Source organism: Protopterus annectens, chromosome 7.part1, assembly GCF_019279795.1.
Source record: "Protopterus annectens isolate FY-2018-M chromosome 7.part1, PAN1.0, whole genome shotgun sequence".
Classification (NCBI taxonomy): domain Eukaryota; kingdom Metazoa; phylum Chordata; order Ceratodontiformes; family Protopteridae; genus Protopterus; species Protopterus annectens.
Window position 1 is genome coordinate 5,576,112 of NC_056740.1, and position 23,001 is coordinate 5,599,112.

Genomic DNA, 23,001 nt, shown 5'->3' on the forward strand with positions numbered 1-23,001 from the left:
TGGTCTTGATGTAGCCACCGGAGCTTTGCAACCCCAATCTCAACCACAGTCATGTGGCTTCACTTACCAGAATGAAGTCTGAGATGCTCAGCACATGGGTGCACTGTCCTTCCAATTTTCACATTCAGGTGACACTTAGATAAGGATAATTACATCACATCCTCTCCTGTTTGTCAGCATCAACAAAAATACATTTCATAGCATGCTTGGTCCAGTACTGGATGACAGTACCACTCTTGTGTGAAGTGTGATGCAGCCTTAAACAAGTGTCATTATGGCTGGAGCAAAGGAAAGACAAAGATACACATGACCTTCCAGTTTATCAATGCTGTGTGTTTCATGGCACTGTTGGCTGTATTAGGTTGTGTGCAACAGCAGTGTGTATGTCTGATGTACTATGACAAGAGGAAACAGCAGCCCACCTGTCTTGTAACCTTTGCATACAGAAGATGTCTACCTGTCTGATGGAAACCAGTAATGAAGAATAAAGTAAAGTATTTGATATAAAAGATAGGGTACCACCCTGTTCATGTGAAATACTGTTGTGGTGATATGGGTTCATAACCATACCTATAGATAAGATAATTATGACTTTAGTGATAAGTATGCGGGGCACAGTTAGAAAATAAAAAAAAAAACCTTGAGAAGTCTGAGTCCTTGTTTGGCCCACAAACTTCCGACCAATGACTACAACATATCACCATCCCAGCTATAAGGACATTTCCTATATTCATCAGCAATCAGTTCTCCAGTGTCTGTAATTAAAATTCTGTAACAATATATCTGTAATAGACCCACCATGGTTGTTAATTTACACCAACTTAATTTGCAAGACTAATTATTTTAGATTATCATGCTACAGGTTTCCATTGTTTTGTCAGATACAACTGTATTGCTGCAGTGCGGTCTGGGATCAGGATCCATTGGCTTTGTTAATGATCCCAAACCATGAGGAAAGATTCTGAATAGCTGACACTGCTGCTTCCATATTGAATAAATCCAGGTTCTATTGCCTTTGTAAGATACAAATACATGTCCTCTAGAAAAAGGGATTCACTATGACAAGCTAATGTAGAGCCCTCTGAATGCAAGAATTGAAGAATCAAACTCAGACAACTCAAATGACAAAACTACTAGTAAAATAAGACAGACCACTGTTTTTGCAGGGGGAATGACTCCTGCGCCTTTACTTATACATAGTAATTCTAGAATCTTACAGGGAAAAGAGGAAAAGCCCTAAAAAAAAGTGAAAAAATAGAGACGTACAATCTTGCTGGACAGTCATGTACTGCAAATCAGTTTTAGCATCTGACTCTCTGTAGAGCTAGACTCTAAAAATGTGATGCCTATAATTACAAAACAATGTGATTCCTATATTTGCATTTTATTGAAAGACGGGACTTCTGAGAAAAGCTCTGCCTTTCTGCATAACCAAACCTTATTTATTTATTTTACATTTGTGGACTGGGATTGTCCGACTGAGCTGAAGAGCCCTTTTTCAGTGGAGGCCAGGGGAGAAAAGCTTTAACATTTTAAACAATTTTCATTATAAATTAGCATTAAACGGCAATGTTACAGGATTAATACAAGGCATTAAGTAGGAATACAATGTTATACAGTGTCAATAATCAGGAGTATAGCAAAACTATTTCAAGATGTATAAAAATAAATATGTCATTAAGATGAAAATAATTTTTGGGGTAAGTGGTTACAAAAACTCAGTTTTATCATAATGTAGTTGCGTGAAGGCAAGACAATTGCAATAGAATGTTTTTCTGAGGCAATTTGTTTACTAGATTGTAGAAGACAGTAGAAAGAGTAGTCAAGGAAGATTAGAGAGAGCTAGTGAGAGAAGTGAGTTAAGGCAGAATGTAGATTAAGGTATGAGAAGTAGGGTATGTTAAGGAGGGAGAGTGCAGTGGCAGGACCAGTGACTTTTAAAGTGCTCTTTGGTGGCTGTCTTAAATTGCTTCGGATGTGTAAGGGTCCTGATTTCTAGTGGGAGCCTATTCCAAGCAATAGTAGGGTGATCACTGTACATGTTGTGTCTAAATTTAGACTTGGGTTTGTAGATTTGTAGTAGGTCTTGGTTAGAGCTTTGAAGAGGTCTGGAGGGAGAATAATGGGAGATGAGAGGGGATAGTGCTGGGCAGTAGGAAGGCTGGTATAGGATAGAATGGATGATCTGGAGCTGAGAGAGAAGAAGCTGGTGGGGTAACTCAAGCCAGTTTAGAGAGACAGGATGGGATTTGTAGGTTTGTTGGGCAGCAAATCTAGCTACCTTGTTGTAGGTAGATTCGAGTTTGGTCAGGAGTGCTAAGATTTGTGAGAATTTGAGAAATGTACATTAGACTGGGTAGAAGGTAGGTAAGAGAGAGAGTAATCTTGGCTTCAGATGTAAGGAATTTCTTGTAACGGTAAAGGAGCCCTAGTTTCGAATGAGTCTTTTTGATACAGTTATTAACATGCAAGTCAAATTTAAGCTGATCGTCGATGGTTACGCCTAATAGCTTAGTGCTGGATTCTATCTGAATGAGAGTGTTATTAAGGGACTGTGTGGAGAAGTAGGGTTTAATATTGTTGAACTTTTTAGGTAGGAAGAGTAACAGCTTTGTCTTTTTAGGGTTAAGGATGAGCTGGTTGTGGAAGAGCCATGTTTCAACTAAGTTAAAAGATGCCTGAGTAGCTGAGAAGAGCTTAGAGGGAGAGTTGGCTGTGGTGATGACTGTAGAATCATCTGCGTATTGCACTAAAGTTGACTGAGGACAAGAGGTATAGAGCTGATTAGCAAAGATATTAAAAAGTAAAGGCCCTAGGATAGACCCTTGAGGTACACCCATTTTTACAGGGAGAGGAGGGGAGAGTACAGAGTGCCATCTCACTGATTGAGATCTATCAGTGAGGTAGCTGCAGAACCATGCAACAGTATCAGAGGAGTAGTTGAGGTTATGCAGTTTGTGCAGCAGAAGAGAGTGTGAGGCAGTGCCAAAAGCTTTTGAGAGATCAAAGAATAGGCAAAAAATAAGTTTATGGTCGTCTATGGCTATAGACACAGTGTTGAGGAAGGATAATAGAGCTGTAGTGGTGCTATGTTTGGGTCTGAAGCCATGTTGAGTGGGTGTAAGCAGATTTTCCTGTATTAGATATGGCATAACTTGTTTATGAATACATTTTTCTAGTTCTTTAGTGAGTTGGCTGTGGTGATGACTGTAGAATCATCTGCATATTGCACTAAAGTTGACTGAGGACAAGAGGTATAGAGCTGATTAGCAAAGAGAGGATAGCGATAGGTCTAAAGTTAGAGATATCAGAGGAGTTACCTCCTTTGTGTATAGGTAGAGTGTAGCATTGTTTCCAGATGGAAGGGACTTTAGATTCAGAGATAGAGTGATTGATTAGGATCGATACAGGGAGAGCAAGAGAGTCAGGTGCTAGTAGAAGAAAACTGGAAGGAATATTGTCAGCTGATGCTGAGCATGGTTTTAATTTAGAGAGTAGAGTTTTGATGTAGCTAGTAGGTACAGGTTTGAGGGAGAAGATATTTGAGGAGATAGTATTAGGATTAGGTTCAGAAAAGTTGGAGATGTTAGTAGTAGAGGAGTTTGGGTTAGGGTTCAGTAGCTTAGATATTGAATTGATAAAATAGGTATTGAAGATAGTGGCAGTTTCTCCAGATGTCTTGTCTGGGCATGGAATGGGGGAGCTAGATTGTAATATTTGGTTAATAGAGTTCCAGATTTTTTTAGGATTAGATTTTAGGGCTGTGGGAGGTTTGTTATAGAAGTCCTTTTTTTTCTTTGTTTATGTGTTTTTTTGTCAGATTTCTGAGTTCTTTATATTTTTGCAATTCTGCAGGGAGCTTAGTTTGTGACCATTTTTTTCATAATTTGTCTGTAGTTATCATAATGGCATGAGTGGCTTTTGAAAGCCATGGAGATATGGTGGACTTAATTCAGACTTTGTGAGGGGGAGCAAGTGAGTCTAAGATGCTAAGAAAGGTGGAGTTGAAAGCTAGGACTGCTTCTTCTAGAGGGAGTTGGGTAAGAAATTTCCAGTTTACTTTAGAGAGGAGGGCATCAAAGGTTTATGGACGGAAATTAGACAGTTTGTGACAAGCGATAAATCTTGGAGGTTTTGAGAAGTGGCGAGTGAACCTAAGCACTTTTATAGGGGAGTGATTGCTCAGGGTGTTTGGTAGGGTTTCAGGGTTATGATATTTGGAAGGATTAGATACAAGTACCCAGTCAATAAGAGTACTAGATGTGTGAGAGTTGTTCGTAGGAGTAGGTTGGGAGATTAGCTGTGTAAAGCAATATAAATTAATATGAGTATTAGAGTTTGGATTACTGAGAGTTAACCAGTTAATGTTGACATCCCCAAGGAGGATAGTTTCATTGGGGATGTGTTGAGAAAAGTATGAAAGAATATTTTCAAGCAGAGGAATGTTGTCTCCTGGAGGAAAACGACATCCTCTAGGTTGGACCCAATACTACATTTCTATGGCCTGCCTAATACCCTAAAGGATGCAGAAGGACTGATGTCATGCTTGCATCCAAAGCCACTGCCCTTCAGCAATATCAACCATTTATCAATGTATGTGCAAATAATTTGACTGTGGAAAATGCCCAACACTAGTGACATATACTTAATGAATTTCTCAGAGCCACTAAAAGAACAAAGAGCAATGCCCTATACTGGTAATGCCTTGCTGTCATTACAAGTCTTACTTAACTTCTGTTTGATGGCAGTATCAACTACCTAAAGACAGGACTCTTTTCAATCTATAGATGCTACTTAATCACAAGTTGATGAAAATAAAAGAACCAGTTTCAGTGTTACCTTGAATATTGGGAATGTATGTATATTCAGCACTCCATGGAAAAGATACTGTCCATCTTTCTTGGGAATGGCTAAATGCTATTTGAACACCAGCCATTGTAGTGCAAAGAAAACTAATTATATGATTGTGACTCTTTGTTAATTATTTGTCAACCAGGTAAATCCAACAGACACAACATACACTTTTCTAGGATAATATCAAAGCATTAATTAGCTTGTTTAGAGTTACACTGTAAACAAATGTAGACCCAATAATCCTTTGAAAATGTTCTGCAAGCTATGGTGAACCCACAGAGCTCCACCCAACTAACATGGGGGAATCTCAGACCAGAGTTAAGACTGCAGTAGGATGGACAGTGGGGGTGCCCTCTTGGGTAACTTAATTGGTTCCAGAGGGGCAGAAATAAGTAATACTTAGTAGTCCTTTTGGGTGGCAATAAGGCTTCCTTTTCTTTTGCAGCTGGACAAACCTATGAGAGGAAAGAACAGAGGAATACAATGGATGGAAGGGAATCATATGGACCCTCTAAACAAGTAAAGTCCTTTTTTTCTCCTTAGCATCATGCAAACGTGGGCTTGGAAGTCCAGCTGAATAGTACTTCTCCCATGAAATGTTGTTCCAGGATTTTGTTCCTGAACTTCTTCTTTGAACAGGATAATTAAAATCATGCCATCATGCACAGGCACATGGCTGAGTCTTTGTTCCCTGCTTAAACATCAGCAAAGTCAAAACTACAGTAGAAGAGATGGTGTTCAACTCCAGAAACTACAGACAAAGCTTCATGCAGATGCACTTTGAGCCCATACTAAGAGAAGGTCTTGAGCTCATGCAGAGTGTACCTAACTAAGTAGGCCTGGAAATAGGACATATGAGATGGGGCTGTGAACCTTAAAATAGCACAGACGTACACTTTTCTGATGCACATGTCCAAAGCTCAAGATTCCACATCTTATAGCAAGGTGGCAAAATGCTATGCTGGACAGAAAGGATCACAAAAGAATTAATAATAAGATGCCTGTTAAGTTTGTCTGTCTACTCAGGCAATGGGTTGCAAAAGGCATCTGTCTTCATTGGACTGAACAGGCAGAGGTTTTATGCCTCCAGGATGCATTGATGGCATCCCAGATGATTAGCTCCCAGAGAGGAGTAGTCTAGGATTCAAGTTTTATCCCCATAAACTCCATCAAGGGTATTCTAGGGTACTGGATAGAAATTTGAGGCCACCCCTTACACTTAATACTTTTTGATTTGAATAACTTCATTAATAACCACAGCTCTCTCCTTGTTTATATTCACGGCGGAGGAAAAGTTGCTGACCCACCTGAGCTACTTTCATTTTTATTTAACTGGTGGAATTCAGAGGATATGTTGCTTATTTTCAAGACTTAAGAGTTCAGTAATGAAAGATCATATTTTTCTACTCAGATCTGTTAATTTAAAAATAAAGAATGATGACTCTTTCAATGCCATAATATATAGCACGTGGAAGTTTTAGCACTGTAGGTAAGAAAGTATCAAGAAATTGTTTCAGATTGTTTCTCTCCTTCTGATAGGTCATATTGTGCTTTTGTTTCTGTAAACTTTTCTCTGTTGTTTTCCATTTAAGGGAGCCTAATTTCATTTCAGAAGAGAATATGCTTGTAACTCATTTACCAGAATTCATCACTCCATATAGGTCAGTGTGGTTTATACATCTGCCTGACTTTCTTGACGTTTTGAGCATGAACTATTTGGTTCTTCATACTTTGTTGTAGATTTCAGTTTCAGTGCCTGTGCCTACTACAAAAGACTTTATCGCTGATAAGATTTCCTTAAACTTCTCTACATTATTCACTTCGTCTTGAAAGGAAATTATTTTTTTCATACAAGGCATTAATTATTCTTTTAAATGACCAAATCTTATTGTAATATCTGACTTTGTATTTTAAAGGTAAAATGGAGACGTTTACTGTGACTGTTTATTTTTGTTCATTGCACATTATTCACAAGTAATTTCTCTGGAAAATGTCTGTACCGGGCAATAACAGAAATTGACTTAATGCTGAAGTTCCCACTAGTGCTGCTGTTACTCGTAATCTTATCTGGAACCTTTAAATGTGCATTGTGATTGTGTGTTGTACAGTAGAAAGTTGTGATGCCAAATATTTTGAGTAGCAATCAACAAAGATTAAGACAATCATTGTACTAAAGTAACAGCTAACTTTAATCAATATAGCAAAGGAATTTCATGTAAGATTAAGTTATTTTTCTGGATTCATTCGTGAACCATAGCGCAGATACCACAGTCCTCCACCATCTGTCCAATTAGTGTGCACACATTAGACCAGTGCATAATTTTTCTAGTTCCTTCTTTGTATGTAGATACAGCTAGATGAGATTCATGCATTTTAACAACATGTGATTACTCAAATTAAACATAAACTCCTGCATATATTTGTTCATGTCTGAATGGAAACTTTTGTGACTTAATGGTTCTCCTTGCTTTGTCTTAGTCTAGCCAGCAGCTTAATTAAATGCTTATGATGTTACTGTCTAATAAGAAACACAACAGCATAGAATGTCTTTAGTATTCTTCTAGAACAGAATGTCATTAGTGTTATTTTTAACATCTTCAGCACCACAATCATGCATGCTACAACATGCTGGAACACTTTTTTTTCTGACAAGATTTTAAAAGGTAGTTTTAAGAATCTGTGTCTACCCAAGGTATATTAAATGCATAGAGAGTAGAACTTGGTTCATTAATCTTTATTTGCCAAACCCCTCAATTTCCATCAAGCATTGAAAAGAATTTGGCATTTAACATTGCAGTAACTACTTTTTAAAAAAAAAAATAAAAATAAAAAACAGCAAAGGGTAAAGTTCTTAATCAATTTGCTGAGGTCTTATAGATCAATACAAATTGCCACTTAGTCTTGTTTAACTACAGTCACTGTACATTTGATGTATCCAGTGGGTTTTGTCCATTTAGTTATTACTGCAAAATAACTGTAAATACTTCTGTTCTTGCTCTACCGTGGTTTTGAGTGCAATGATTATTCGACAAATAGAATTGCATGAACTGCTTCTGGCAACAGTTTAATGTGATATTCTGCCTCTAAGTAGTCTATTCTTTCAAAGAGGTCAGGATGACTTTTCAGGTATCACTACATTTTTTAGTATGGATTCAGTATTCTGTAATTTATGCCTCTGCACTTGCAATAGGGCAGTAATTGCAGACATTTCTCTGTATTATTTGACTACAGTAGGTTGACTGGTAGTCACATGCACACTTTTTTTTAAGTTTTGTACTGTGCGAACAGCAGTTAACTATATCTCTACTGTATTTGGTTTTGCAGTGCTTACACCACTGACCTGACAGCCCCTGTGAATGTTCTGCCATCTTTTCCACACAGTGTTCACAGCACTAAATCATAGACTATTTCTATTCATTCACAATAGCACTATATTGCATAATTCAGCTGCATGTGTTGCTTTGTCACTCAAACCTGCATAAATGCCTTCATCGTTGTATCATAGTATCGTAGTAGAATACTAAGCTAATGACTAAATGGGTCATTGTAAGCCTAGCCATGTTCCTTAAAATAAAATTTGATAGCTAATGGTTATCAAATGTTTTGTGGAGGGTGTATATTCTTAGGTAGACAAACAGTTATAAGTTTCCTTTCTGTATTAGAGACATGGGTGGCAGACCAGGGGTATATTTGTGTTTACCCATCAATTGGTCCAGTTTCTACTTGAATAAATGCAGGGAAGCCTGTTCCAGAGAAGGGGGAGCCCCTGCGATACATACTTGTCTCTCCAGCATATCCTATTTATGTTGGTAGTAAGGTTTAATTCCATAGATTGGGTGCTTCTGATGCTAGTTGTTTTCTGAATGTGTATCAGATCTATTAATGCTGGACCTGAGGAAGCCCTATAGGCTAAACATAACTTGCATCTGAAGAGCCTGTAGGAAACTGAATACAGGGGCAATGATTTGAAGCAGTCAGCATAGGACTTGTTATCTACCCTTTGTATTCTTTTTGTGAAACATCTCTGTGGATGTTCTAATTGCTGTATATGCCTAGTGAGGTACATACCAAAGAGGGCACTGTAGTCAATGATAGGTCTTATGAAAAGAAAGTACAGTGGGGCGATGACTTGATTGGACTTGGATGATATACCTTTACTTATATGTTTTGCGACATGGAATGATTTCTTGAACACAGTAGAAACATGTTAGTCAAATGCCAAATCTCTGACTATATGTGTTCCCAAGTCCCTGACTACAGGATCTACTCTCAGGGGTGTGTTACTAGAATGGTAGCTTGCAGGGGTCGCTGTCTTGCAGAAAGATACTGATATCAGGTTGCTTTATCTGTGCTTGCAAAATGACCACCTGAAGCAATAGCTTGTACACCTTACTTTTTTATACACAAATCAACCAAATCTGCCTCAGTGACTGTAGCTTGTTCTTAGAGTAAGATAAAGCAAACATACAGATTTACTAAGCTTGCAACTTAAACTCAGCATTTCATATACTCAGTTGCTATAATGTATTCTGCACCAATATCCTTTTTAAACATAACTTCTTTGCTATTAATCTTCCATTTCATTAACCAAAATGTTGTTTGGCTCCAATTCGTAAAGAGACTGATGAATCTTTAACATTCTGCCTTTGCATTTAGCTTTGATGTTACTCATAGTGTGCATTTCAATTGCACTCACACATATTTTAAACTTTTGCTGCTTGTCTGATTCTACAACATTAATATTCTGTTGTTTTACTTTTTTTGTATGAAACACATTCTGGCAAAATGACTGTTTCCTCAAAAAGTCTGCAGACTTGTTTTTTTTTTTTTTTTTACAGTATCCCTTTGCATAGCTATAGCAGCAGAGTTTTATACAGTGTGTGGTTTCTGCTTGCTTGTTTGTCACCAGGCACAATATTCTTTTAACTGACTGACAGCATGACTTAAATTTTGTTTTTATTTGTATTATACATTGTGAGTTTCCTTTTCAATTTATTTTCACATATAGATTAAGTTGTACATGTCACTCTCATCTGTATAACATTTTACTTGCATATCAGAAAATCTGCTTTGACAGCTTTTTTCCAGTGTTAATTCAGTTTCTCTCAAAAACATGCACTTTAAATTATCATTTTTATGCTACTGACCATTTTTCTCAGAGTCACCAAAATTTACAGTCTTCCATTCTATGTTTTAGAGTGACATATGCAGCAACAGTTTCCTGAAGCCTTTGACTTCACAATAAATGTCAAACACATGACAAAATTCATCTTTGGCTCACAGTATACTAAAAGTTTGTCAGACCAGAATGATTGGATTCATGCTGACGTGCCCCCAAGGCCACTAGCAGTGAGATTCAATTCAAGGTAATGAATCAGGACTTATTTTAAGAGGGGTTTCCATGAAATTTCAGAGAACTTTGTGGTTGTAGGGTTGCCATTTCTATCCAAAACTGAAGGTTCTAAAGTCTAATTTAAGTGAATTTGTTTGATTTCAAAATCTGGAATAACTGAATGCTTTCATGAAATAACTATTTTAATAAATATCATCAAAATATGAAGAAAAAGAAATCTGAAATTTGAAAAAGCAAGAAAGGAACTACAAATTGCAGAGTTAGTGCAACCAAAAGCGTACATATTCTAGTCTTACAATGGGATACCCATGAGATATGGTGTAGCAGGAAACATCGGCTACAGATGAACAAGATCAAAGTAAGTACCCTCTCAAAATCAGAAACTTCTTGTCCCAAAACTTTTTAATTCCAAACATTTCAAACCTACAAGCAAAAATATTTGGTTAACAATTCAGGATGATGTAAGAAGCACTGAACACACAAACACAAATATGCACGCAGACACACAAACACATGCACAGTATACTTTCTCCATAAACATTTACCATAAGCTGAAGAACCCAGCAATGTTACATGGCTCAAACCGTAGAGTACTTTGTACTTCTGTACTTTATGTGACACTTTGATAATCAATGACTTCTTGCCAAACTTCAGACTTTTGGATGAGAGGATCAATAGATTCTATTTTCAAGAGCATTTAGGGTTAAAACAAAAACCTCAAAGCCTGCTCATCACATTTCTGGGCCCACTGCTATCATCCTTGATTATAAATGACCAGATTTCTGTATACCACATGTCCACTATTATGTGTTATATTGATGAACTTGATGAACTAATTAACAACAGGACTGAAATAAATGCTGTGAATATGTATAAACACTAATAAAGTTTAGAAGCACTTTGTTCCGCTGACTCAGTATTAATATATAAAATAATGACTATCCACTTATATAAGATGAAAGTTTTATAACACAGAAAGTAAAATGGTGGTAGTAAAAGGGGCACATATATCAGAAAGGAGAACAGAGGTGAGTAGGTGATCAGGACCAAATGACAAATTTCATGTTTTATTTTATTCAGACAGGACTTGATGGCTTGTGGGACTTGAGGACTAGACTTGAGGACTAAATTTTCCTTTCTTTTTTTATATGAATTGGCCAAGAAAAAGAAATGTGATCTTGCGTATAAGCCATTACAAGATGAACTATGTCCTACACTTTGGAAGAGACTCAGAAAACTTGTGGCAGATGAATAACACTGAAACATACAGGAAAAGGGCTTACAGGAGGAGATTATAGGTTCTGGTGATGCACAACAGAAGGGATTAAGGAGAATAAGCATTAATTAGACATGCAAGAAAAAACGTCTGGGGGAGAAGTGGAAATCAGAAGGCCAGTAAGTAACCTATAAATCATGAGAGCCAAAGGCCAGAGGTTTTGACTGTAGAAATGTTTTGGAGCTCAGATGTGCAACCCTAGTGAACAAAAGATCAAAATATTTGCTAAGTCTGACAAGTGTGTACACCCAGTCATAATCTCATAAAATCATTTTACCAGGCCACTGAAGTAGCACTGAACCTATCACCATTTTGCAAAACCAAGCATGCACGTTTTAAGGTATTTTTATCCATTAATGCGTTCCAGACATAAGCCCTCCTATCGTCAGATAGCTCATTCTTTCACCTGTGTGACAAATACATATCACAAGAAGCCACCATCAAGCAGTGATCAGGGATCTTTTAATTTTAACCCCAACCAACCCCCCTCTGCAACTGATATGCACATTCACAGATGCAATGAATGCTTCGTAGTTTACCAGATTCAGTAGACAGGGTCAAAACTGTTGTGGGTCAAGTCTAATAAGATTCTTGATATCATAGTTTATAAGGTTAGTTTGGCTTTGCAGATGAAGCTTGCAAGGCTGACTGGTCTGTAATTACCCGGGTCAGTTGTAAGGCCACCGTTATGGAGGGGCATCACCACTGCAGCATACCAGTCATCACAGACAAAACCGTTAGCAGCATAAACCTAAGTTAAACAGTTTAAGGAGTGCATCTGCAAGGGCACATTTAACACTATTAAGGTCATTGGTCTATGGTCACCCTTCACTGGTGAATAAGTTTCCACAGGAGTAGTACAAGATGTAGCCATATTTGTAAAAAATGGGTCAAGAATTATGTGTACTTATTTACAATTGTTTATTAAGTCTAGAAATTTTTGGTTATAGGTGTCCCAGTTTATTAACAGGTAGTTAAAAATCATCCAGAATAATGGCTCATTTAAAACAATGAGGAATCTTATGTACTCAAATAGGGGACAAGCAAGATGTTCTGTAACAAGCTACAGTTAGATAATTAATCCTGGCCCGTGATCTGAAGTTCATTAAGTTCAGTATGGGGGATCTACCTGGAGGTAATATGTTCCTTGAGAAATATAAAGACTCCTCCACAGTAGCCATTGGGTCTGGAGACATGAAAAGCATAAAATCCTAATATGAGGGTGTGGCGTCTTTACACTTCAACAAAGTCTCAGTAACTATACAGGCACCAATGTTACACTGCAGCAGACTTCTGGCATTGAGCAGAGTGACCATAATGTGATCCTAGTGTTGAGACTGATATGTTAGTTACACTGGAATGGCCATCAAGTGTATTCTGTCTAAAAAGGCATGGAGGAGGGGGCAGCAAAGGCTTTAGCCAGTATGTGGAAGCCTTGGAACAAGTGGTGCAGGCAACCCTTAATGAAGCAAGCTAGACTGCCAAGCATCTCGGGAATGTGTAAAGGGTATTTTCAGAGAAGATGAGGTAATCAAGGTAAATTCACCTAAACTACTTTGGTGATAGCAGAGTCCATCTTTCTCCATTGTTATGCAACTTCAGAGTTCATATATTTAAGTTGGGGGCAGCTTGCCCTCCACAACTGGGGGGTGCAGGGGGCATACCCCCAGCAAAAAGACATTTCTGTGATTTGCTCAAATGTAGTTTCAGTGAATTTATTTTGCTGATCTTACCATTGGGGAAATTTGTGTCAGTGAGTCGACATGAATCTGAACATATTATCCTATCCTGACATATCAGATTCTTCTAGAATAACACCAGCTATTTAAGCAATTATTGAAGTGAATAACATTTTCTTTGTATCTTGGCATCATTTGAGGAGAAGCGAAGATTCCAGTCAGAACTACTGACTTACCTGCATTTGTAACATTCATGGAAAGTTCTGACATTTCTCTGCATGTCCCTCTTATTTCTGAATTAATTCACTCATGTATATACCAGCACCATGATGTAGTAATCTGTCAAAAGTTAGGGTCCAGAGGGCCCTTGTAAAGTCAGAAATCTCTGCACCTGAAACAACTCACAGTGCCCTTCTTGTTGTCCAGCTTTGTGAGTGATGAGTCGGTGTGCCTGGCAGTAGTCACCTATCACACGAACTTGTCTGTTACTGCTGGGCTTTAAAGTGGTAGATTTGGACTATGTTTAGCTCAGGGTAGCTCACTGTGGGAAGTATGCTTAAAGTGGATGAGTGACCTGCTTTTTGTTTATTACATTTAGGGGGCTTTGGGAGTAATTCCTTTATAGACTCTGCATTTAGTTTGGTGCGATTTGTGAAGAACTGTTGTAAAGGTATGTGAAGATGACAGGGATAGTTTTTAGGTGAAACTGAAGCCTCCATTTTTAATAGGTATTTACGCCCTTCACAAATGAAATTATTAGGTTGAGTATAACTTAATCTATGAGGTAAGTCACACTGGAGTAGACTTTGTTATTCTAGATATTGAAGGCATCAGCTCCTAGTATGACCCTATTAAATGACACCTGGGTATGTGCAGAACATCTGTGCAGACTCCAGCATATCTAAGTGCTGAAGCTGCATTAATGTGAATACCTTTGCTCGGGACCTTGGAAATGTGGACACACAAGTACAAATGACCCCCTTGAACCTATAGTGAATAACTGAGTTTTCTAGACTCTCAGCATATCAAAGAACATTCAGCATGTTTACCTTTCCTCTGTCTGTGTGGCTGCGTTAAGGTGCTCTCCTCTCCACTGGTTGCTGATAGGTCAGGTTGATTATTATTAGCAGCATCCTTGTTGATGTCAAAGCCAAGCCTCCTTTCAGACCCCCATTTCTGCAGAGAGCAAGGATGGTCATCACACTCTCCCAAAGCAGGCCAGTATGACAGCAGATCATTACCGTCAAAATCTGGAAAAACAGAATTCAGGATCATAGAAATCAAAAACACTATAAGTGCTTTGTGTCGATAAAAAGTAATAAAATTCAGTTCATATAGAACGCAAGTATTTGACATGATTTGTCTGACATAAAACTCTTACTGTCTAATCCTCATGAAAGCATGCAACCTAACTACTGAATCCCCCTCTCCTTCACCCACCATCAAGCTGGACAAGCAGATGAAAAGACTGAGTGATGAGTGTACTGGAACATTCCAGTATGTACTACTTTGTAGTGCTTAAAATGTACATTTTATGAAAAAAAAACTGAAATTCTTCATCTGTAAGACTACAACAAATCAATCATGCAACATTTTCAATACTATGATTATCAGATGTCTCTGCAGCAGGAAAGAAACAGAAAGAGAAAGCAGGATTCAAAAATATTTCAATATAAGATATTCCTAATACATAACGTTACAACAACCATTCCAGGCTGTTGGAAACGTTTAACCTGCAGACAACATTCTCGATGGGAGACAAATGGGTAGATGTAAAATTTCTGAAAATCAAGTGAAAAAAACCTTACTGAAGCTGGAAATGATGCCATGAAAATGAGCAATCGCTATCACAAAGTATAAGAGCATTATACACAGTTTGTGAGCTTTTCCCAGTAAAGTTTCCATGATATTCAGACTGAGCAGCAATCTATACTCTCTAGTCATATAAAACAAACACCTTGTGTATCTTGTGCGCAGTGACATTGTCTGATAAGTGCCCAATGAAGGAAATGTGAATGAGTGGAACAGAAGCTGAGAAATGAATGCAATATCCACCTGCAGTCCATGCATTTCTCCACATAATGTTTGCATGGGGTGAGGGGGTGAGCACTTCCCTGACAAATTGAAAAAAAAAAAAAAATCTTTTATTTTTATTGTTTGGAAGGTAAGACAGAATACATTCATGAGCTGTTGTGAACAGCTGCACTGACTTATGGGGATCAATACTGGAGTTATGAGTCCACCAGATGGTTTAAATGCAAGTTCACAGATCTTTGTGGAAGTTAAATATTCATCTGACACAATTTCAGCATATTATTTTTATGTCTTAATGTGACAAGATAAAGCAGCAATAATGTTAATAACTGGATTCAGAGATCAACTTTGCACAATAAATGCAAAATGTTATTTCAGGGTGAAGGCTTTCATGTTCACTCATATTCCTTCTGATTTCACTGGTAAAGGACTCAAGGGCAGCAGTCTACATTTCCCATTCTCCAGCCAGATATCCTAGCTATTCTAAATACACTAAAATGAAATACTCTTGCCAACAAATTCTAGTTCTCCACCAGGACCCTCTTTCTAGTAGGCTATGCCTGGAACAGCTCAAATGACAGAAGCTGTGAATGTATTTCAAGGCTGTCCTACAGAAACAAGTTCTCGTCCTGCCATAGTAAACAGAGCCTGTGCAGGAAAAAAATAATTTCCATGACTTACGTCTGCAATCATGTTCTTTCAGTCACGACCCACAACTCCTGACAGCTAGAAAGGACCGGAATGTAGAGTGGGCAACTAGCCAAGATGTCTACTTGAGAACTCAGTTTCTGCTTCACCAACACAGTCTGGCTCACTGTCCACAAGAGTGCACCTGCTTCCCCAGTCCATGTGTCAATCTCATGCTGCTACTATCCATCACTCCTGAACAAGGCTCTGAAGTAGCTTAATTCTACCACTAAAGGGCAGCTGTGCCCTCCTTCCCCCATACATCTACCATTCACTTTTTTTTTGCAGCTAACAGCTATGGCCTCAGATTGGAAGGTGCAGGCTCATTTCATTCTCTCTACTTCTCACTCATCAATGTATGCTGGTGGTCACGGTCTCAAAACTATATCATCATCTGTAAACGAAAACATTCTCTCTGTAGGGTCCCATTATGTATACCCACCCAGCTTCTGATGCAGCTTGCTATCCTGTCCATGAAAGATTCACCTTTATTGTAGCTTTTGCCCTATCTTGTGACTTCATGCCAAGAATGTGGAAACAACTCTAAATACATTTTACAAAAAGTGGGTAACACAAAACAGGGGCCCAAATGCTCCTTAATTCCCTCATGACCTCCCATAGCACATGCAGGAGACTGCAATCAGAAACCTTCTTTAAGTCCACAAAACAGTTGTGGACTGGATTAGCAAATTCTTGTGACCTCGCACATAACTGTGCAAAGCTAAGAAGCACATACACTCTTCCTTAGACTGGATGGAATCTGAAATATTCTTCATGAATCTGAGGTTTGACTACTAGCCAGAGCTTCCTTTCTCTGTTATATTCTTACTCTGGTAGACTAGGTGACAACTCCCTATATTTGGAACATTTCCACTGAGGAAGTACCAGTCTGCCAGTCTAAATGCACTGCATCTGCCATCTGTGAAAAGCTGAACAGGCATATTAGCAGTGCTACCCCCATTCTGTCTGCTGCCTTCAATACATCCAACCAGATGTCATGCACACCTTACAACTTTATCACTACAGATGCTTTTCAACACGTAACTGACTTCAAGTATAATAACAGCTATAATTCACTAGGGATCTCAGCTACTGCATCAGAAAAGAGAGATATATCCTTCAGGTTAAGGAGTTCTTCCCCATTTTGTTAAACAGGTGTGACCTACAAGGTCACACAGTAGGCAAATGAGGGCTGAAGGAATCAATCTCTGTAACAGAAAAATTACAGCTAGTATTAACCTCTTTGCCAACTACCAGACTCATTTAACCTTCTCATAATCTAAACAGGGGTTAAGGAGTCCTCAGAATATTCCCCCTACCTTGTGAAAGTCTCAACAGTACTTGTCAAGAATGCCTCACTTTTGCTTAGCAGATTCTGCCACATCTTCTTATCCCAAAATGCTGAATGGCTTCCCAAAGCCTTTTTGAGGAAACTGAACAGTCTTTTCCCATGGTCTTCCCACACTCTTCTCATGCCTCTGCTTTAGATTTGGTGTCTGGTGCTACTAAAGCCATTACTGCTTGTCTGAACTTTTCAGTTGAAATAGGAAAGCATTTTATGAGTGCAGACTTATTGTCACTTTCTTCGTCATAGCAGCCTCCTTCATTACTGTTCTCTAGGATTATCACAAAAACAGGTAGTGATCACACTCTGGCCAAAGTATTTTGCTGCTACTTTAGTTGCTGAGGTCTGGATCACAATACAAAGTCTTCTCAGAGGAATAAGCCCGGGCATTTCACACATAAGCATTTTCTAGATACTCCTAAAGACCTTCATTGCTCTTTTGTTTCTTCCATATTTGATCCATCCAATGTATTCTCCAGTGAATCTTTCTTACCACAATTGTCAGCATTACACCTTTTTTCAGTTAGGTGTCCAGAACTTATGGACTCAGGTTTGAAAAAAATGACAACAATGTCTGTCATATACTTTCAGCCCTAAGTGCTGTGATACAGAGTACACTTATGAGCCTCCTGGGGTTCAAGCACACTGTTAATTATAAACAATCTATGATTTGCACAGTATTACAGTAACTTACCACTCAGGCTCTGATTTTGTAGCCCATTCTTCCTAATCACTCCCCTTATTATCTTGTTCAGTCATTATATATAAAGTATGGATGTCCCCTGCTAGGACTACAAAAGAGTGGGTGGCACCCTCTATAGTACTGCACTCTTACAAGATTGAATACTTGAATGGCAGCTTGATATAAAAATGCAAACAAAGGTTAGATTTGTTTTCTCTTTGTGGCTCAAAGGCACAATGAAACACCCTTTTTTATACCCAGGTAAAGCTAGCACCCATCGAAATAGCTCACAGTCAAGATTTTTCAGCATCCTCCCATTCACCTTGGACCGCTCCCTAGGAGTAACTCCAGAACAGGTCAGACATTCAGCTACACAATCCTGGCTGTGCATAATATGGAATCCACATATGTTGATCCATCATTTTCCATCACTTTTACCATCCATCTCATCCATTAGAACTAAGAAGATTGCATTGAGTCTAAAGGCAGTTTCCATTTCCAAGAGGTATATGGCTGTCAATTTAAGTTGTTTTTCAGTGGACCATAACCAGGCAAACAAAGCTGCATGAACTGGCACTTATTAAAAATTTTCATAGCTTATCCCATGGGTTTGCAACCCTGGAATTAGTTAAACCAAGTAAGAGGGTGCAAAATTCTTGTGGGGTTTCTGTTGTTATAACTAGGTTCATAAAAGATGTCTCGGTGAAAAGTAACTTAGATGAAACATATCCTACAATGGTCTAAGTTATCCAAATGTACTTCATCCATGCCTGCTACCTAGATGGCACTGCACTCAACTACTATTCTTCATCTTGAAGATGGTAGCGCACATTATTTGTTTTTTTATTTTTTAACTTAATATTCCTCTTGTTCCCACCCAGTTCAGCTGCAAACTGAGCCTCAGCTCAAGGAACTTACCATGGCCATCTTCCCATTACTCTTATTGACACCTTACAGCATTGACTCGAATACAAGATGCACGCTGCAGGATAACCCTTCAGTGTGCCTTGGCCAAGGTGAGGGATGTCTTACAGACAATGTGGCCTCAGTGCCCATAATTATGTTCTCTGGGTGGGCTCAAATTGACCATGCACTGACAGGCAGGTAAGGGACTCCTGCAGTTCCGAAAGGCCACAGAGAATGTGATGTGGTACAGGTGGGATGTAATTACATGCCCTTTTCTTAATTTTCCTCGAGAGGTCACACTACAGAATCATGGAAATGACAAGGCAACTGAGCCACTAGGCAATTTCAGCCTTGCTAATACCCACCCTTGGCCCTTGTCTCCCATAGCCATTAAGTCAAGGCCAGTCATAAGACGAGTGCATTTATGAATGCCCACCCAGGTGCCAATTCATTTTTAAAGGCAGACAGTGTGTCATACTGCTCAACTTGAAGAGGAAGCTTATTCCAAAGAAGAGGAAGCTGGTGCTTGACAAATCTACCCCTCCTCCTTGTCATATTGATTTGTTCTGGTAGATTTGGATCTTTAGCCCTGGTGTTTGCTGGACTGCTTGATTTATTGCTATATAAATGTTATGATAACACACTCATGCTGCCTAGTGTTGTGTCCAGCTACCACTGGGAGCCATTGTCACAACATCTGATTCCTCATCCTTTCCCCAGGAAGAACAGTCAACATAGGTGTTCAGTTCAAATGAAAAACACTGGAAGTACTCTAAAAGTGAAATTCAATAAAAAACAAACTTTATTTGTTTTTGGATTGTTATACGTGTCCAATTCTATTCCACACAACCAGACCTCTGGTAGCCTCAAATCTTCCCCAGATTATAGTCAGTGGCATCACAGACAGAAATAAAACCTCAGTATTAGTGAGTCAGTATCAACATTTTCTTCCATGATATAATAAATGTCAGCTACTAAGTTTCTGAAGTACTTGTTCTGCTGTTACTCTTGGTTCATTTAGCAAATGCCACATTATACGTAAGGAAATCTTCCAACATCAGCTAACAAATGCTGGAAAAATACTTGGCATTAGCAAATTGTGACATTATTTCCTCACGTTTAGAGTCTGGGGTATTATTTTTTAATGTTATGTGCAGGTCACAAGGAGTCAAATTCTCATCTTTACCATTTTCTTGCTCACAGTTATAACAGAATTAATAATTTGTTTTGGATCATCATCATCATCATCATCATCATCATCATCATCAGCGCCATTTTTCCAACTTTCTTCATGGGGTCAGGGTGTCCCATCAATTGTCGCCATCTCTGTCGATTCAATGCCACTCTGCTACCTTCTTCGGTCATCATACCTGACTGTTATAGGTTTTCTTTCACACAATGCATCTATCTCTTTGCTGGATGTCCTTATTTCCTCTTGCCTTCTTTGACCTTCTCTGCAATTGGAGCTACCTTAGCTGCTGCTCTGTTGTTCTCATTTCTTCATCTGTCACACAGTGTGCATCCTACCATCCATCTCAGGCACTTCATCTCTTTCACATCCAGCTTTCTCAGCTGCTCTGCCTTCACTGCCCAGGTTTCTGCATGATATGGTAGTATTGGTGACACCACTGTCTTCTACACCTTACTTTTTAGTGTCTTTGGCATTCTTCTGTCATACACTATCCCTCACACTCTGTGCCAGTTGGCTACAGCTCTTCTGATTCTAGCTTTGACCTCTTAATTCAGACTTCCCTTCTCCTCAATCACCCCTCCCAGATACTTGAGGATGTTAGCCTGTTCCACTGTTTTTTCTGTACCAATTCTCAGCTTATTATGATTTCCCCATCCGCTGCAATTACAACTGTCTTATTCATACTAAGTTTCATCCCATGGGTCTTACATTTTGCATTCCATTCCCCTATCATTTGCTGAAGTTCTTATTCAGACTTTGCTTATAATACCACATCCACTGCATCCTGCAGCTTTGTCAATCTGTCACCTCCGACCTGTTTGGTAATGTTGTCCTTCACTAGTATAACTATTAAAGGGCTCAGAGATGAAAATAAATGTAGCCCCACACCCCCTAGGAACCCCTCTGTGAGCCCAAACACTGCTCATGCTTATGTTATTGGGCCCTTATGTAGCCTGCACTAATTCTATCAATGTTTCCAGGACTTTGAACCATTACAGGATTCTCAGATCAGCTTTCCATGGTTTCTTCAAGTCTGTGAATGCCTAGTTAGACTCCTTCCTCACCTCTAACCTCTTCTCAACTATATGCTTAATTGAATTATGCCCAGGCTCTTCATCCTGTCAAAAACTACTTTCACTGACTCCCAAAGAGCAAATCTCAAGATGCACTCATTCGAAGCACTCCTTAAAATGGAGAACATCGACATATGTGCAGTAATAGAGACCTGGTTCAAGGCACCAGAAAGCTCCCCTGCACTACCAGGCTATAATTCATACCACACCTTTCAGCCCCAAAACATTGACTGAAGCCCTAAAGGCAGTGGTGTCTCCATATTCATAAAGGATATGCATACCTTCAGGCTAATAGCTCAACATAATGCATCAGAGATACTCCAAGTACAACTAACACTGGGTAAGACTGCAATCCAGGTTGTTGCCTGTTATAGATCCCCCACCATGTCACAAGACTCTTACTCCACATTCCTAAACACCCTAGAAAATATTAAGCTCCAACCCAACAAACGCATACTGGGCGACTTTAACTACCCCTCCATTAACTGGGAAAACTATTCATGTACTAACTCACTTGCTCAACGTTTTCTGGAATTCATTAATTCTAATGCCCTGGACCATTCTTACCCCCACTAGGGGTAGTGACATCCTTGATCTGGTTACTACTAATATGGGTGACCATTGCTCTACACCAATTGTCAACTCCTCCCTGGTCAGATCTGACCACAAGCTAGTCACCATGGATATTCACATCCCACCCACACCCCCCACAAAGGTAACCACTGTGAAAAACTTTTCCAAAGCTAACTTTGGGCTTCTAAAAACTGAGGTGACTAACTTTGCGACCCCCATGCAACTGGAGAACAAATGCAGGACTGCTGAATCATACTTCAATGTACTGTAGGAACACATACACAAATACATGGAACGGGCCATTCCCAATAGAACCAAGAACCAATTCTCTTCCAAAAAAAATGAAGCCAATCTGGTGATCCCCTGCCATAAACAATCTCTACAACAGAAGGAAGAAACTGTTGCAGAACAAGGCGAAGTCCCAAGACTGGAAAAACTCCCTTGTTAGTCTCAACAAAAAACTGAGATCCCTCATCAAAACCTCTAAAGCTAGCTATGAAAACAAAATTGCGATATATACTAAAGACAGCCACAAGGCCTTCTATAGTTATGTCAAAAATCTACAAGGCAATGCTCAGATCTGCTCTGAGCAACTACACAATGGTAACTCCTATACTGAGTCAACAGTCACTGCCAATATACTGGCTGACAGATTCAGTGCCAACTTTACCCACCTCTCACCCCCTAAAGGGCCAATCACAATACCTGAGGAATGTCTTGTACCCAATATTACAGCTGCTCAGGTTAAAATCGCACTGTCCAAGGCCAAGAATACAGCTTCCATGGGAAGTGACAATATCCGAGGCTGTGTTCTACATTAATTGCAAAATGAACTGGCACCACACCTGCGTGCCCTGTTCAATCACAGCCTCACTTCAGGCTTCGCCCCCACCAAATGGTGCACTGCTACAGTCATCCCACTCCACAAAGGACCATGGACCCTGGGAACTACTGCCCCATTAGCCTGACTGGCTGGTATGTAAGGCTATGGAGTCTATCATCATGGAACTAATAAATAGGGACATAGGGAATCTCCAGACTCTAGACCCCACACAGTATGGATTTGTGAAGGGTAGATCATGTCTGCTCAACCTGATAGACTTCTTTGAGTCTGTCACCAGAGCTGTGGATGAAGACAAGGTAGTTCTCATAGCCTCCCTCGATCTGGCCAAAGCCTATGATACAATTCCTCACTCAGGAATCATAGATAAACTCACTAAACTAGGCATCAACCCCTATGTCACAAGGTGGATTGCAAACTGGCTTACTGACAGAACCCACACTGTGAAAGTAGTGGACTCCAAGTCAGACTACTGACCAGTCATGAATGGAGTCCCACAGGGATTG

At 39.2% G+C, this 23,001-nt stretch overlaps 1 protein-coding gene across 2 annotated transcripts in view; it reads right to left on the reverse strand.

The window, feature by feature from the left end:
• CELSR3 (cadherin EGF LAG seven-pass G-type receptor 3) overlaps nucleotides 1-23,001 on the reverse strand; it is a 1,979,827-nt gene that overhangs the window by 94,891 nt on the left and 1,861,935 nt on the right. For both annotated transcript variants that reach the window (XM_044078523.1, XM_044078522.1), the window contains one exon: nucleotides 14,212-14,412. In XM_044078523.1, coding sequence (XP_043934458.1) covers nucleotides 14,212-14,412 — 201 coding nt within the window. The remainder of the gene's footprint in view (nucleotides 1-14,211; nucleotides 14,413-23,001) is intronic.